Source organism: Lolium rigidum, chromosome 3 (genome assembly GCF_022539505.1).
Source record: "Lolium rigidum isolate FL_2022 chromosome 3, APGP_CSIRO_Lrig_0.1, whole genome shotgun sequence".
Lineage (NCBI taxonomy): Eukaryota > Viridiplantae > Streptophyta > Magnoliopsida > Poales > Poaceae > Lolium > Lolium rigidum.
The window spans coordinates 39,217,165-39,229,039 of NC_061510.1; the positions used below are offsets into that span (position 1 = coordinate 39,217,165).

The 11,875-nt window shown below is 49.8% G+C and overlaps 1 protein-coding gene across 1 annotated transcript; it reads left to right on the top strand.

Moving 5' to 3' along the window:
• Nucleotides 1–4,920: 4,920 nt before the first annotated feature.
• On the top strand, nucleotides 4,921–5,776 carry LOC124695719 (expansin-A31-like). Its single transcript, XM_047228538.1, has 2 exons — nucleotides 4,921–5,357; nucleotides 5,464–5,776. Exons 1-2 carry the CDS (start codon nucleotides 4,975–4,977, stop codon nucleotides 5,774–5,776), a joined length of 696 nt encoding a protein of 231 aa, XP_047084494.1. The 5' UTR covers nucleotides 4,921–4,974.
• The last annotated feature ends 6,099 nt before the right edge of the window (nucleotides 5,777–11,875 follow it).

The following is an 11,875-nucleotide window of genomic DNA, read 5'->3' on the forward strand; positions in this document are numbered from 1 at the left end:
TGGATGATGTCATCCACTACATGGACAAGCAGATGCACCATGATGTCGAAGAACGCCGGCGGGAAGTAAATCTCGAGCTCGCATAGTATCTCGACGATCTCTTCTTGTAGCCTCGTTGAGCTGCTTAACGCCGATGGACTTCCTAGAGATGACGTCGAAGAAGTTGCGAGAGGCCAAACAGCGTCTCGCGGACGTGGTCGTCCATTATCCCTCGCATCGCAACGGGAAGTATCTCGTGTCATCGGCACGTGACGGTCGTGAGACTTCATCCCGCTAAACCTCTTCTTCGCTACGTCCGGATATCTGCTTATCTTCCCCGAGTAACCGTGTGGAACTTTTACACCTAGGAGGCACTCGAAAACCTCTCGAGCTCCTCCTCGCTCGTAGTGAAGCGAGGCAGGTTTAAGCACCACCACCTCATTCTTCTTAGCCCTTTTGTGGTGACCCTGAGTCGTTTCCGTCTGTTCATCATCATCATCACTATCGGTGGGGTACTCGAAGTTCTTTCTTGAGGCCAAGCAATTTCAGGTCGGTTCTTGCTTTCGGGCCATCCTTGGTCCTCTCCGGCATGTTCATCGAGTGCCAAGTAGGCTCTCGGTAACGTTTTCGTGATGTGCATGACATCGAGGCTATGGGGCGTGTGGAGGACCTTCCGAGACGGCAGGTCCCGGAAAACGGACCTCGCTTTCCATACTCCCAGCAGCGGCGATTCCCGCGGTCGCTTCTTTCCGGCGCGAGGCACTCTTCCCAATTTTCCAAAAGCTCGGATATTTCTTCGCCGCTCCTCGGTCGTGGGGCTCTTCCGAGCTCCTCTTCGCCGTTGAACAGATCCTTGCGTTTTCTCCACGGGTGATCGAAGCGAAGCCACATTCGAGTCCCTTGGAACACGGCTTTACAAGACCGGGAGGCTTCGGCAGCTGCGGATGCGGGGTCTTATCCATGCACTTGACACATCCCTTGAATCCGTGGTTCACCCGGCACGATACATATGCGTAACCAGGATAGTCCCGCACTTCGTCGTTAGCAATGCGGCTACGAGAGGGAAATAATCTCTTTTGTACGCGTCCCAAGTACGGGCCGGCGTACGCCACGAGCGTGGCTAACTCCTCTTTCAACGGACCGAGATACGGATGCATGTCCACGCCCGGTTGTTTTGGCCCCTGAATAAGAATACTCATGTGTACGTACCGCTGCTTTGTGCACAGCCGGGGGGAGGTTGTATGGCCATACAAACACGGGCCGGGTGCTATGCGTGCTACTCCGGTTTCCAAAGGGATTGAGTCCGTCGGTGCTCATGCCCGGACGAATGTTCCTCGGTTCGCTCCCGAACTCATCTGCGAACTCAATGTCCAACGCATTCCACCGGCTAGCGTACGCGGGGTGTGTCGGGATCTTGCCCTTCTCCGGATCATCTGCGGGCTTCTCCCTTTCCGCGTGCCATTGCATGAGCTTTGCTTCCTTAGGATCTACGAAATACCGTTGCGGACGGGGAGTGATAGGAAAGTACCAGACAACTTTCAGAGGAACTTTCTTGTTCCCTCTCTTGTACCGTCCTTGGCCGCACACCGGACATGTGGTTCTATCCTTGTACTCATTCCGAAAAAGTGCACAATCATTGATGCATGCGTGGTACTTTACGTGCGGTAGGTCGAGTGGGCAAACTACTTTCTTGGCCTCGTCGATACTTGTCGGCAATGTGTTGTCCTTGGGAAGACGAGCATGCCAGGATTTCATGTTATCGCTGAAGCTGCTGTCGGTCCATTTGTGTTCCGCCTTCATCTCCAGACACTCGAGCGTTACACTCAATCGTGTATCCTCGGGCCGGCACCCTGGATACAATGGAGTCATCCCGTCTACCTCCATTTGCGCCGGCTTGGCTTCGGGTTTGGCGTTGCCCGTGTCCTTCGGGAGAAGCTCTTGAACATGAGGGTCCCGCGGGGCCGACGTTAGCGGCGTCCGCTTGCTCTCGGCATCTCCACCACCATCTCCTCCGGCATCATCATCTCCTTCATCGCCCTCTCCTTCCTCATGATGAACACCATGTTCGGGAGACTCTTCGTCTTCTCGCCCGATGTCGGCCTCTTCTTCATGACCAACATTTGCCGCCGGCTCCTCGTTGAAGCCGAGCATGAAACCGCGCCCGAGCGGGTGTTCCTCCAGATTGTCCGGAATCAGGGTCGATCCACCGCCGGAGTCCGCATTTTCGACACGGACATCTTATCGGGGTCATGTTGTTCCTAACCATGTCGGCCTTCGCGTTCACCTTGTATCTAACCACTTGTCCTTCCCTCATATGGACGACCATGGTTGACTGCATCATACATATATAGAGCAAAAGAGAGTTAATTAGAACCACACACAGAACCACACACACCATGCACAAACACACATGCATGCATGATCGCCGGAAAATTTTGGCATGACCTATCCTAAAAGTAGGACATATGGCTAGTGCAAAAATTTGCCGAAATGGAAATGAATCAACATTTCGGCAAACATCCATGCACCACACGCCGGCACAAACCAACAACACAAATAAGCTTCTTCGCAAGCAAACATTCAACCACAACACAAAGCTCAACACATATAAACATCATCGTCTCGCCACCGCAAACCGTCCGGGAGCGCGATAATAATCTTCACCTACAAAACATCCATACACACAAAACATGCATCCAATTGTACTCAACCTCTCATAAATCTACCAATCATGGTGGAGCAAGAGGATGGGGTGGTGGAGAGAAAACAATGGACCATGCAAGAGGGAAAGTGGAGGAGGGGAAGAGAATTGTGGTTTTTAGTACCCCTCTACAAGTTGGAGTGGCTTCCCCTCACAAATATGCCCACAAAATAGGCTTAGAGCTATCAACAATGGAGCAAAGTATGACCAAAATGGAGTGGGAGAGAGGAGCAACACGAGCTGGTTGGAGGAGACAAGAATGAAAAGAGTGGTGGTTGGAAGAGAAGAGGGGAAAGCAGTCCTAAAAGCCGGATCTATCGTGCACATTCTGTGGCGCATATGCTGATATGCGCCACAGAAACATGAACTTCTGTGGCGCATATCAGCACATGCGCCACAGAATCATGGTGGCGTGAGCCGGGGGGTGGTCCCCGCAGGAAATTCTGTGGCGCATGGACCAACATGCGCCACAGAAAGTTAACTTTCTGTGGCGCACGCTGGACCATGCGCCACAGAATATCCTTCGGCCATGTGCAGTGGTGGACCCAGCGTGGGTCTCACAAACTTTCTGTGGCGCACTGCCCACGGTGCGCCACAGAATCTCCATCTTCTGTGGCGCATATGCTTGCTCATGCGCCACAGAAACAGCCATTTGTTTATGGCGCATTAAAGTGGTGCGCCACAGAAATATTTTTGTGGCGCATGGGTGGTTTGGTGCGCCACAGAGGTGGTTTCCACCTATAATGGTTTTCCACTTATAAAGTCAACATCAATGATAAAATAACATAAAAAGTTGAAGATAGTTCTAAACCTAGGCCAAAACACCCTTGAATTCAGAATATGGGAAAGTAGCTCTGGGTTGGGGGACTACTCCTTTTATGGGGGTTGCAATAGCTTTATTCGCTATATTCCAAACTATCGTTTTAGAAATTCATAACTCTTTTGGTTTATTGGACGGAATTTTTTTATCCAAAAAGCCTTCCTAGTTCAAGCTGTACATTTCTAGATTTTGGGCCATGACTTTGGCGAGCAAATTGAAATTCGCCACCCAAGATGCACTACCCATATCTAAGTTTTTGGCCCACAGTGCAAGCTGCGGATGGTGTACCTAGGCTAATTTTAAGTTTATTCAGCCTTTGCAAACCTGCTTAGAATGGATACCTTAGATGTGGTGTCCAGTTTGATAGATACTGTGTATATATATTTCTGAATTGCTCATGATACTACTTGATCGTGACTTCTTGTCCAAGAAAAACCTTAGGAAACACACATGTTTTCATGTAATGTATACTTTTGCATAAGTCATCTGTGTGTAATTCAGATACAATTTTTTTTAGACGAGCCTAAATATTTCCCTTTTTCATTTATTAAGAAAGGAAAGAAGTTTAAAGCATTACAAGGACCAAGCTCACACCCCCTCCCCAAAACAACATAAGGTTAAGAGGAGAAACAGAAACATCGAACCCACAAGACTACTAGCGCCGGTTCGAGATATGCCGAAAAATTCTGAAGTATGCTCGTTCCAGGCATGAGAATGGATGCCATGGCGTTCTAGGGAAGGCTGGGGCACAAGGGTAATAGCCTTCCATAAGGGAACGGGGTGACCACATTGGAATAATAGATGAGTGGCCGATTCCGGCGTATGCTTGAATAGGGGGCAATCTCCACAAGTCAGACACAAAATTGACTGCTTAAGATATGCATATAGCGCAGTTATTGAAGAGATGTGTATATTAATCAGATTTTTTTTCTAAAATTATTGAGGCCGTCAAGTTATCAAATTCGATGTCGTTTGACATCGAATTAGCAGCGTACAAGAGGATACATGTCTTGATAGTTTCAGACCGGATCATATAATTGAGCGGCTGTGTATCTTCTCTGGCGTGTGTGAATCGCGCGCCGCGTAGTTGGACCGTGGAAGAATGTTAAAATGAGTTGTTTAGATAACGTAATCTGTAATCATATCGGAGGGAATTAAGAAACCATATGGAATTGTAATTATATCTGTGGACGCTGCGGCCATGTGCATGCGTTTGATCGTTCGTTGGAACCACGTCAAAATGATTCCCTCTGGAACCATCGGAGTCCATGATCGTACACTAGCTACATTCCTAGCTATTTAAGCACAACCCTTGTTGCTCTCCATACCCACCTACGAGGTTCCATCGATCATCTCTTTAAGCTATCTTCGGAAAGAGTTTCAGTCAGCACTGAGCAGGAGAAGCTAGATGGCAGCAGGTGGGAAGCGGTTGATTCTGCAGCTGTTGGTGGCGTTCTTGGCGGCGCCGGCGGCCATGTCGGACTGGCTCCCTGGCACCGCCACGTTCTATGGCGGCAGCGACGGGTCCGGCACCATGGGCGGCGCGTGCGGGTATGGGGACCTGTACAGCCAGGGGTACGGGACGGCCACCGCGGCGCTGAGCACGGCGCTGTTCAACGACGGCGCGTCGTGCGGGCAATGCTACCTCATCATCTGCGACCAGGGCGAGTCCGACATGTGCAGGCCCGGCAAGGCCATCACCGTGTCCGCCACCAACTTCTGCCCGCCCAACTGGGCTCTCCCCAGCGACGACGGCGGGTGGTGCAACCCTCCCCGCGCCCACTTCGACATGGCCCAGCCGGCGTGGCTCAACATCGGCATCTACGAGGCCGGCATCATCCCCATCGTCTACCAGCAGTAAGAGACCTGATTGCATGCATGCATGCATGAGAGTTTGCGAGACATACATGATGATGATGATGATGATTACTAACCATTTCTATGTGAAACCAACTGATCGCAGGGTGAAGTGCTGGAGGGACGGTGGGGTTCGGTTCACCATCACTGGCTCCAACTACTTCGAGGTGGTGTTGGTGACCAACATGGCCGGGAGCGGGTCGATCAAGAGCATTTCCGTGAAGGGTACCAACACGGGGTGGATGCAGATGTCCAGGAACTGGGGCGCCATCTGGCAAGGCATGTCGAGCCTGGAAAAGCAGTCCATCTCCTTCGGCGTCACCTCCACTGGCGGGCAGTACATCCTCTTCCAGGACGTCATCCCGGCCGGCTGGCAGTACGGCCAAACCTTCTCCTCCTGGCGGCAGTTTGACTACTAACTACTAGTAATTAACTCACCATTCTCATCCGGGATCTGGCCCTAGCCCCTAGGTAGATCGGCATTGTTGTGTCCAGAGCGCGCTCCTCGAGTCGCGCGCTTGATTTATGCTTTTTCCTAATTGGTTGTACAGTACTAGATTGAATTATATAAACTTGTAAATCCACCTACATAAGGATCGTTCGATACAAATGGAATGGTTATGCTATATCATCTGCGTCCTCCTCCCTCTCTCTGGATTCAGGTAGACACAAGTGTATCACGTCGATTGTACAGTGAACTTCTAGAAATTTTCAGTAGGGTAGCTCCCAAAATATAGACTTCTTCTTCCACATGGGTACGCGTCCGTCAACATCATGCGGAACAGATTGTCCGCCAGGACCCTTTTCAAAGACCACTTTTAAATCCTTGACCATATTATATATAATATTCCCAGTAGGGCAGGTAGGCTTCGTTCGGTTATCTGCCTCACCTCTGAAATGTTTTTCTCTCTTTCTTACGTGATGTTGTTTTGGAAGAAATCGACGATGCCCCAGGTACACATTCTTGTTTCCCAAATATATACTGTCAGTCTCACCTAAACAGTGTGTGCATGCATTGTATCCCTTGTTTGACTGTCCTGAAATGTTACTAAGAGCAGGCCAATCATTGATGGTTACAAACAACAACGCTCGTAGGTTAAATTCATTTTGTTCGTGCTCATCCCACACAGCTTCACGCCACAACTGTAAAAGTTCTTCAACCAATGGCCTTAGGTACACATCAATGTCGTTGCCGGTTGCCTCGGGCCTTGGATGAGCACTGGCATCATAATGAATTTTCGCTTCATGCACAACCAAGGAGGAAGGTTATAGATACATAGAGTACTGGCCAGGTGCTATGACTGGAGCTCTGCTCCCCGAAAGGATTAAAGTCATCTGTACTTAGACCAAATCTTAAGTTCCTTGCGTCATCTGAAAATGACTTGAACTCTCTGTCGATTTTTCTCCACTGCGACCCGTCAGCGGGGTGTCTCAGCATCACATCTTTCTTACGATCCTCTGCCATCGTAACAACTTGGCATGCTCTTTATTTTGGAACAAACATTTCAACCGTGGTATTGTAGGAGCATACCACATCACCTTCGCAGGAACCCTCTTCATAGGGGTGCACTCTCCCTCAACATCGCCATGGTCATCTCGCCCGATCTTATACATCAATGCACTACATACCGGGCATGCATTCAAATTCTCGTACTCCTCGCGGTAGAGGATGCAGTCATTGATGCATGCATGTATCTTCTGCACCTCTAATCGTAGAGGGCAGACAATCTTCTTTGCTTCGTACGTACTAGAGGGCAATATGTTCTCCCATGGAAGCATCTTTTTTATTATTTTCAGCAACTTTTCAAATCCCTTGTCAGAAGTACCATTCTCTGCCTTCCATTGCAGCAATTCCAGCGTGGTACCCAGCTTTTTCTGGCCATCTTCGCAATTTGGGTATAACAGTTTGTTGTGATCCTCTAACATTTTCTTCAACTTCAACCTCTCATTTTCACTTCCGCAGTTTATCTTCGCATCAAGAATGGCCTGACCAAAATCGTCATCGGGGTCATCAAAAATCGGCTCATCAAAAATGGGCTCTTCTTCAGCTTCGTCTTCCCCCGTTCCACTATCACCGTCTTCAGTGAACATAGGATAGTTGTCACTATCCTCTTCTTTTTCGTTGTCTTCCAATATAACCCCTCTTTCTGCGTGCTTGGTCCAACAATTATAGCTGGGCATGAAACCGTTCTCAAGCAGATGGACGTGAAGGGTCTTTGAGGTAGAGTAATCCTTCATATTCTTACATGAACTACATGGACAATAAATGAAACCATTCGACCGCCTGTTTGCCTCAGCCACATTGAGAAAATAATGCATGCCATTAATGAAGTCGAGATGGCACCGGTCACGGTACATCCATTGTCGATTCATATGCATTATATAAGTATATAAAAAATCATTAATTACACAACGTCATGGATATATGAGTGACCAACTTAATTAATATTCAAATTCATCACATAAAACTAAGTTTTTTTTATAAAAAAGAAGAGGCTCACCTAGGTGGTACGGTGCCGGCTAGGGGACGACGCTGGCGATCGACGGCGGTGAGGACGGGAATGATACTAAAACCTACAAAACATACTTTAATTTGAGCTCAAATTGTATAAAAAATGAAATCCCTAACTTAGGCATTTCATCGAACACCTTGCTAGCACTAGAAAAATAATACGAGTTAAAACTAGCAAAGAAATGAGCTAAATTAGGAACACCGGAAGAAAGGATGATATTGCTAACCCTTGGATAGATGGATGCCGTTAATCTTGTTAAAATGGTGGAGAAAAAATGGAGATTTATTGGAGTGTGAGAGATGCAAAATATTTTAGAGTGTGAGAGGAAGAAGAGAAAATGAGAGCAGGCCGGGACAGGCGCTGTGATCATATAGGGTGGCACCTTTTAGTACCGGTTCGTTACGAACCGGTACCAAAGGTCCATCCCTAGCCCCACCCACACCTGAAATTCGGGCTGAAGATCTTTCGTACCGGTTCGTAACACGAACCGATACTAAAGCCCCTCACAAACCGGTACAAATGCTCCTCGCCCGCCTGGGCGGACGAACCGGTACAAATGCTTCTCGCCCGCCTGGGCGAGCAAAGGCAGCGATGGATCTCTGAGCGATGTGGCTTGAATTGCAAGAAGTTTGATTACACGGAACTATACCTGGGCATGGGAAGCCCGGCCCAAACGGCCCGACCCGACCCGGCCCGAAAATCCCAGGCCGGGCCGGGCTTTTTCTCTCTATCGGGCCGGGCTCGGGCCATCATTCTTCAGCCCGTTTTTATATCGGGCCGGGCTCGGGCCAAAGAAAACAGAAAATTACCACTAGATCGGGCCGGGCCGTCGGGCCAGCCCGGATAAAATCGGGCTTTTTCGGGCCATGGGCCGGGCTCGGACCTAAATTTGCTGAAAGTTGGTCGGGCCGGGCCGGGCTCGGGCCAAGGATTTCCCGTCGGGCTTTTTTCGGGCCAGCCCGAAGCCCGGCCCGGCCCGAGAAATGCCCAGGAAGACACGGAACCGGTCGTCCCTTCGCGATGCAAATTGGCGCTAGAGCTCTGCGTCCAACACAGCAGGCCCGCTGGTTTGAGTTATTGCTTTGCAGGTCTAGCACGAGATCAAATAGCCACGGCCCGGTTGCGACGGCCCACCGTCGTATGATCCCGATACGCCTCAACGGCCACTTGCGTCGGCGCCCCTGGGCTTCGCATGGTCGTGGCTCGCCTCAATCGGCGGCGCTTGGCATGGCCACGGAACACGAAAGGGTACGACATCTGCAGGTTTGGCTGACCACACTGCGTTTCTGCACGTATTGAAAGTCATTTGGATGATGCGTTACAAAAGCAAAACTTGATTGCAGTCACGATGTTGAGCTCGGGAACATAATAAGAAATAGTAATACCAATGTACGTGACAGGACATGATGCTGACGACTTTTATAGTTCTTAAGTGCAGAAACAACTTAGTGAGCTTCAGGCAAATGATTTTGCCGTGGTGCAATGGGAGGCTTAAAAAGATACTCCCTCCGTTCTCTTTTAATTGAGTCAGATTTAGTACAAAATTGTACTAAATCTGAATCAATTAAAAGAGAACGGAGAGAGTACTCCCTCCGTTTATAAATAGATGTCTCAACTTTGTCAAAATTTGAATGTATCTAGACTTATTTTAGTATCTAGATACATTCAAATTTTTCTTAAGTTGAGACATCATTTTATAGACGGAGGTTAGTATTTTATTTCGTCAAGGTTGGCCTTGATGCTGCATTTCTGGAGACATGTGGTTACGTGGCTTGGAACTTTATTATTTGATCACATCAAAGTGTTTTTCTCATGGCTTATGTTGGTAAAATCGATCATGTTTATTCCGCGATATATATTCTAAAGCAACTGCATGATTAGAAGTTAGAAGCCATTGTCGGCCCTACAAATTTTGAGATTCATAGAGAGGTATTTTTGAGTCACACTCCCAAACCTTGATGCATGCAGTGAAGAGGAGGGATTAGTATCTGTAAGATTTAAAGTACTTCTACAACGCACGGGTTTTTTCCTAGTTATCTTATTGAATTGGCAACAGATGAATGAAAATCATGCTGAAGATATCTGTTGCATATTTCACGATAACTGAAGAGGTGTATTTTAGTCATATTTTCCTAAAATGATTGTGTTAGTTATGCGTCTTGGTACGTTCTTTAACCCGAAAAATTAGCGGCTAAGAGCGTCTCTAGCAGATCCCGCCCTCATATGCAAAGTTGGGCCAATATGGGGTTTTCGCACGATTTTTTGGCCAGACACCGTATTAGACACCGTATTAGTGGTCTGGCCCGAATAAAATTTGGAGGCCGCAGCCCAAACCCGGAGCGGGCCACTATATATGACGGTCGGCAGCCGCGGATGGGGGTCGAACCCCATCCATCTATGCGCCCGCTCCGCTCCCGCCGACGAGCAATCCGCGCGCTCCGACGACAAATCAGTGCGCGCCGGCGAGCAATCCAGGCGGTATGGTGTCCGGCGGAGGTCGGGGAGGGCGCGGCGGAGGGAGGGTGGGCGGCGGTGGATCCTTCGGTGAACACAAGCTCACCGCTGCGGAGATCGAGCGGCAGCGGTGGACCTCCGATGCCGCCCACATCCGCGGCTCCTACCGGTGGCTGCACCAGGGCTCAAGCCGTCGCGCGCCTTCGCGCGACGCGAGTCGCAGTACCATCGCGATCTCGAGGCGTCGAGGTCGCGGGATCCGCCGCCGCGCTGCGCCGCTCCAGCTCCCACGACCTCGAGGCGTCGAGCTCCAGCGCGCCGCACGAGCTTGAGCACCCCAACCCCGCGCCGCCACACCTTCTCCGAGGGCTCGAGCTCGAGCGGGCCGCCCCCACCGCCGCGGTTCGGCCCTGGCGACTACGTGGCAGGCGAGGACATCGCTGCAATCGCGGCGAGGCTGGAGATGGCCGCGCTCGTGCTCAAGCCGGGCGACTTCGTCCCCGACGCGACCCTGGGCATAGTGACCGTGCTCGTCGAGGAGAAGTTCGCGCGCGACGCCGCCAAGGAGGCGGTGTGGCGCCGCGAGCAGGCGGCGTAGGACGCCTGCTACATTGAGCTCGACAACAACTAGGCTGCCGGCTCCGCCGGAGCACGTAGCTCCGGGATGGTGAGCACTTACTTTTGTTCGCCGCGGCGGCGCCATTGACATAGAGAAGCAGAGCACTAGGCTCCGCTGTATGATCTCCCTGTTTTGTATGAACAATCTCTGGCGCAAACAAAATGTTTGAATTATGCAATTTATTATCGCGTATCTGAACTACGCATCTGAATTTCAACCTGCAAATGATGTTTGGGGTGGCCTGGATCGGCGGATATGGGGTTTGGGGTTTGGCTGCTAGAGATGCTCTAACAGGAGGACGACTTCAATGTTTTGCTGGATAGTAGTGTACAATAAAGTCAGCTGCGACGGTGCAAGGGGCCAAGGATTAGAGGGGCAGTTGAGCTTGCAGTTAGAGACCGTTTTAGTTAGTGGTGGGGTTGCAAGTGGCACAAACTACCGGAAGAACAATTATAAAGTAAATAATCGGGCTAGCTTTCGCGTGTCCAGTTGAAAATTGAACGGTCCAGAGTGTAGGTAGCCATGATAATTGAATGGTTGTGTACACGAAACGAAGAATGTCAAATTAGTGGTGTGAATCGCCGCGCAGTTACACCGCGGCAGAATTTCAAATTATTAGTTTAATTAACGTAATAATTTCGGAAGTGAGCTAGACATCGAGGTGCAGAAGGAATGATTAGAAGGCGAAGTCAAATCTTTGGCCGTTGCACGCATGTGCATGTATTCGATCGTTCGTTGGAACAGCAGCATAATCATTCCTCTCGAACCATCGGAATCCAAACCCGTAGGGTCCCGTACGTCCGGCCTCGATCGTACTTCCTCTTCCTCGAGCTATTTAACCACCACCGTTGTCGTAATCATTCCTCGCATCCATCATCTCTCTACGACTCTTGAGTTCTCATACGGTTCAGGGTTGGATCAGGAGAAGCTAG

What these genes read in the sequence shown, in the direction of transcription:
- LOC124695719 (XM_047228538.1), top strand. Translation starts at nt 4,975, where the DNA reads ATGTCGGACTGGCTCCCTGGCACCGCCACGTTCTATGGCGGCAGCGAC. An exon ending in ATCCCCATCGTCTACCAGCA is followed by an intron (nt 5,358 to 5,463) that starts GTAAGAGACCTG and finishes AACTGATCGCAG; the next exon opens with GGTGAAGTGCTGGAGGGACG.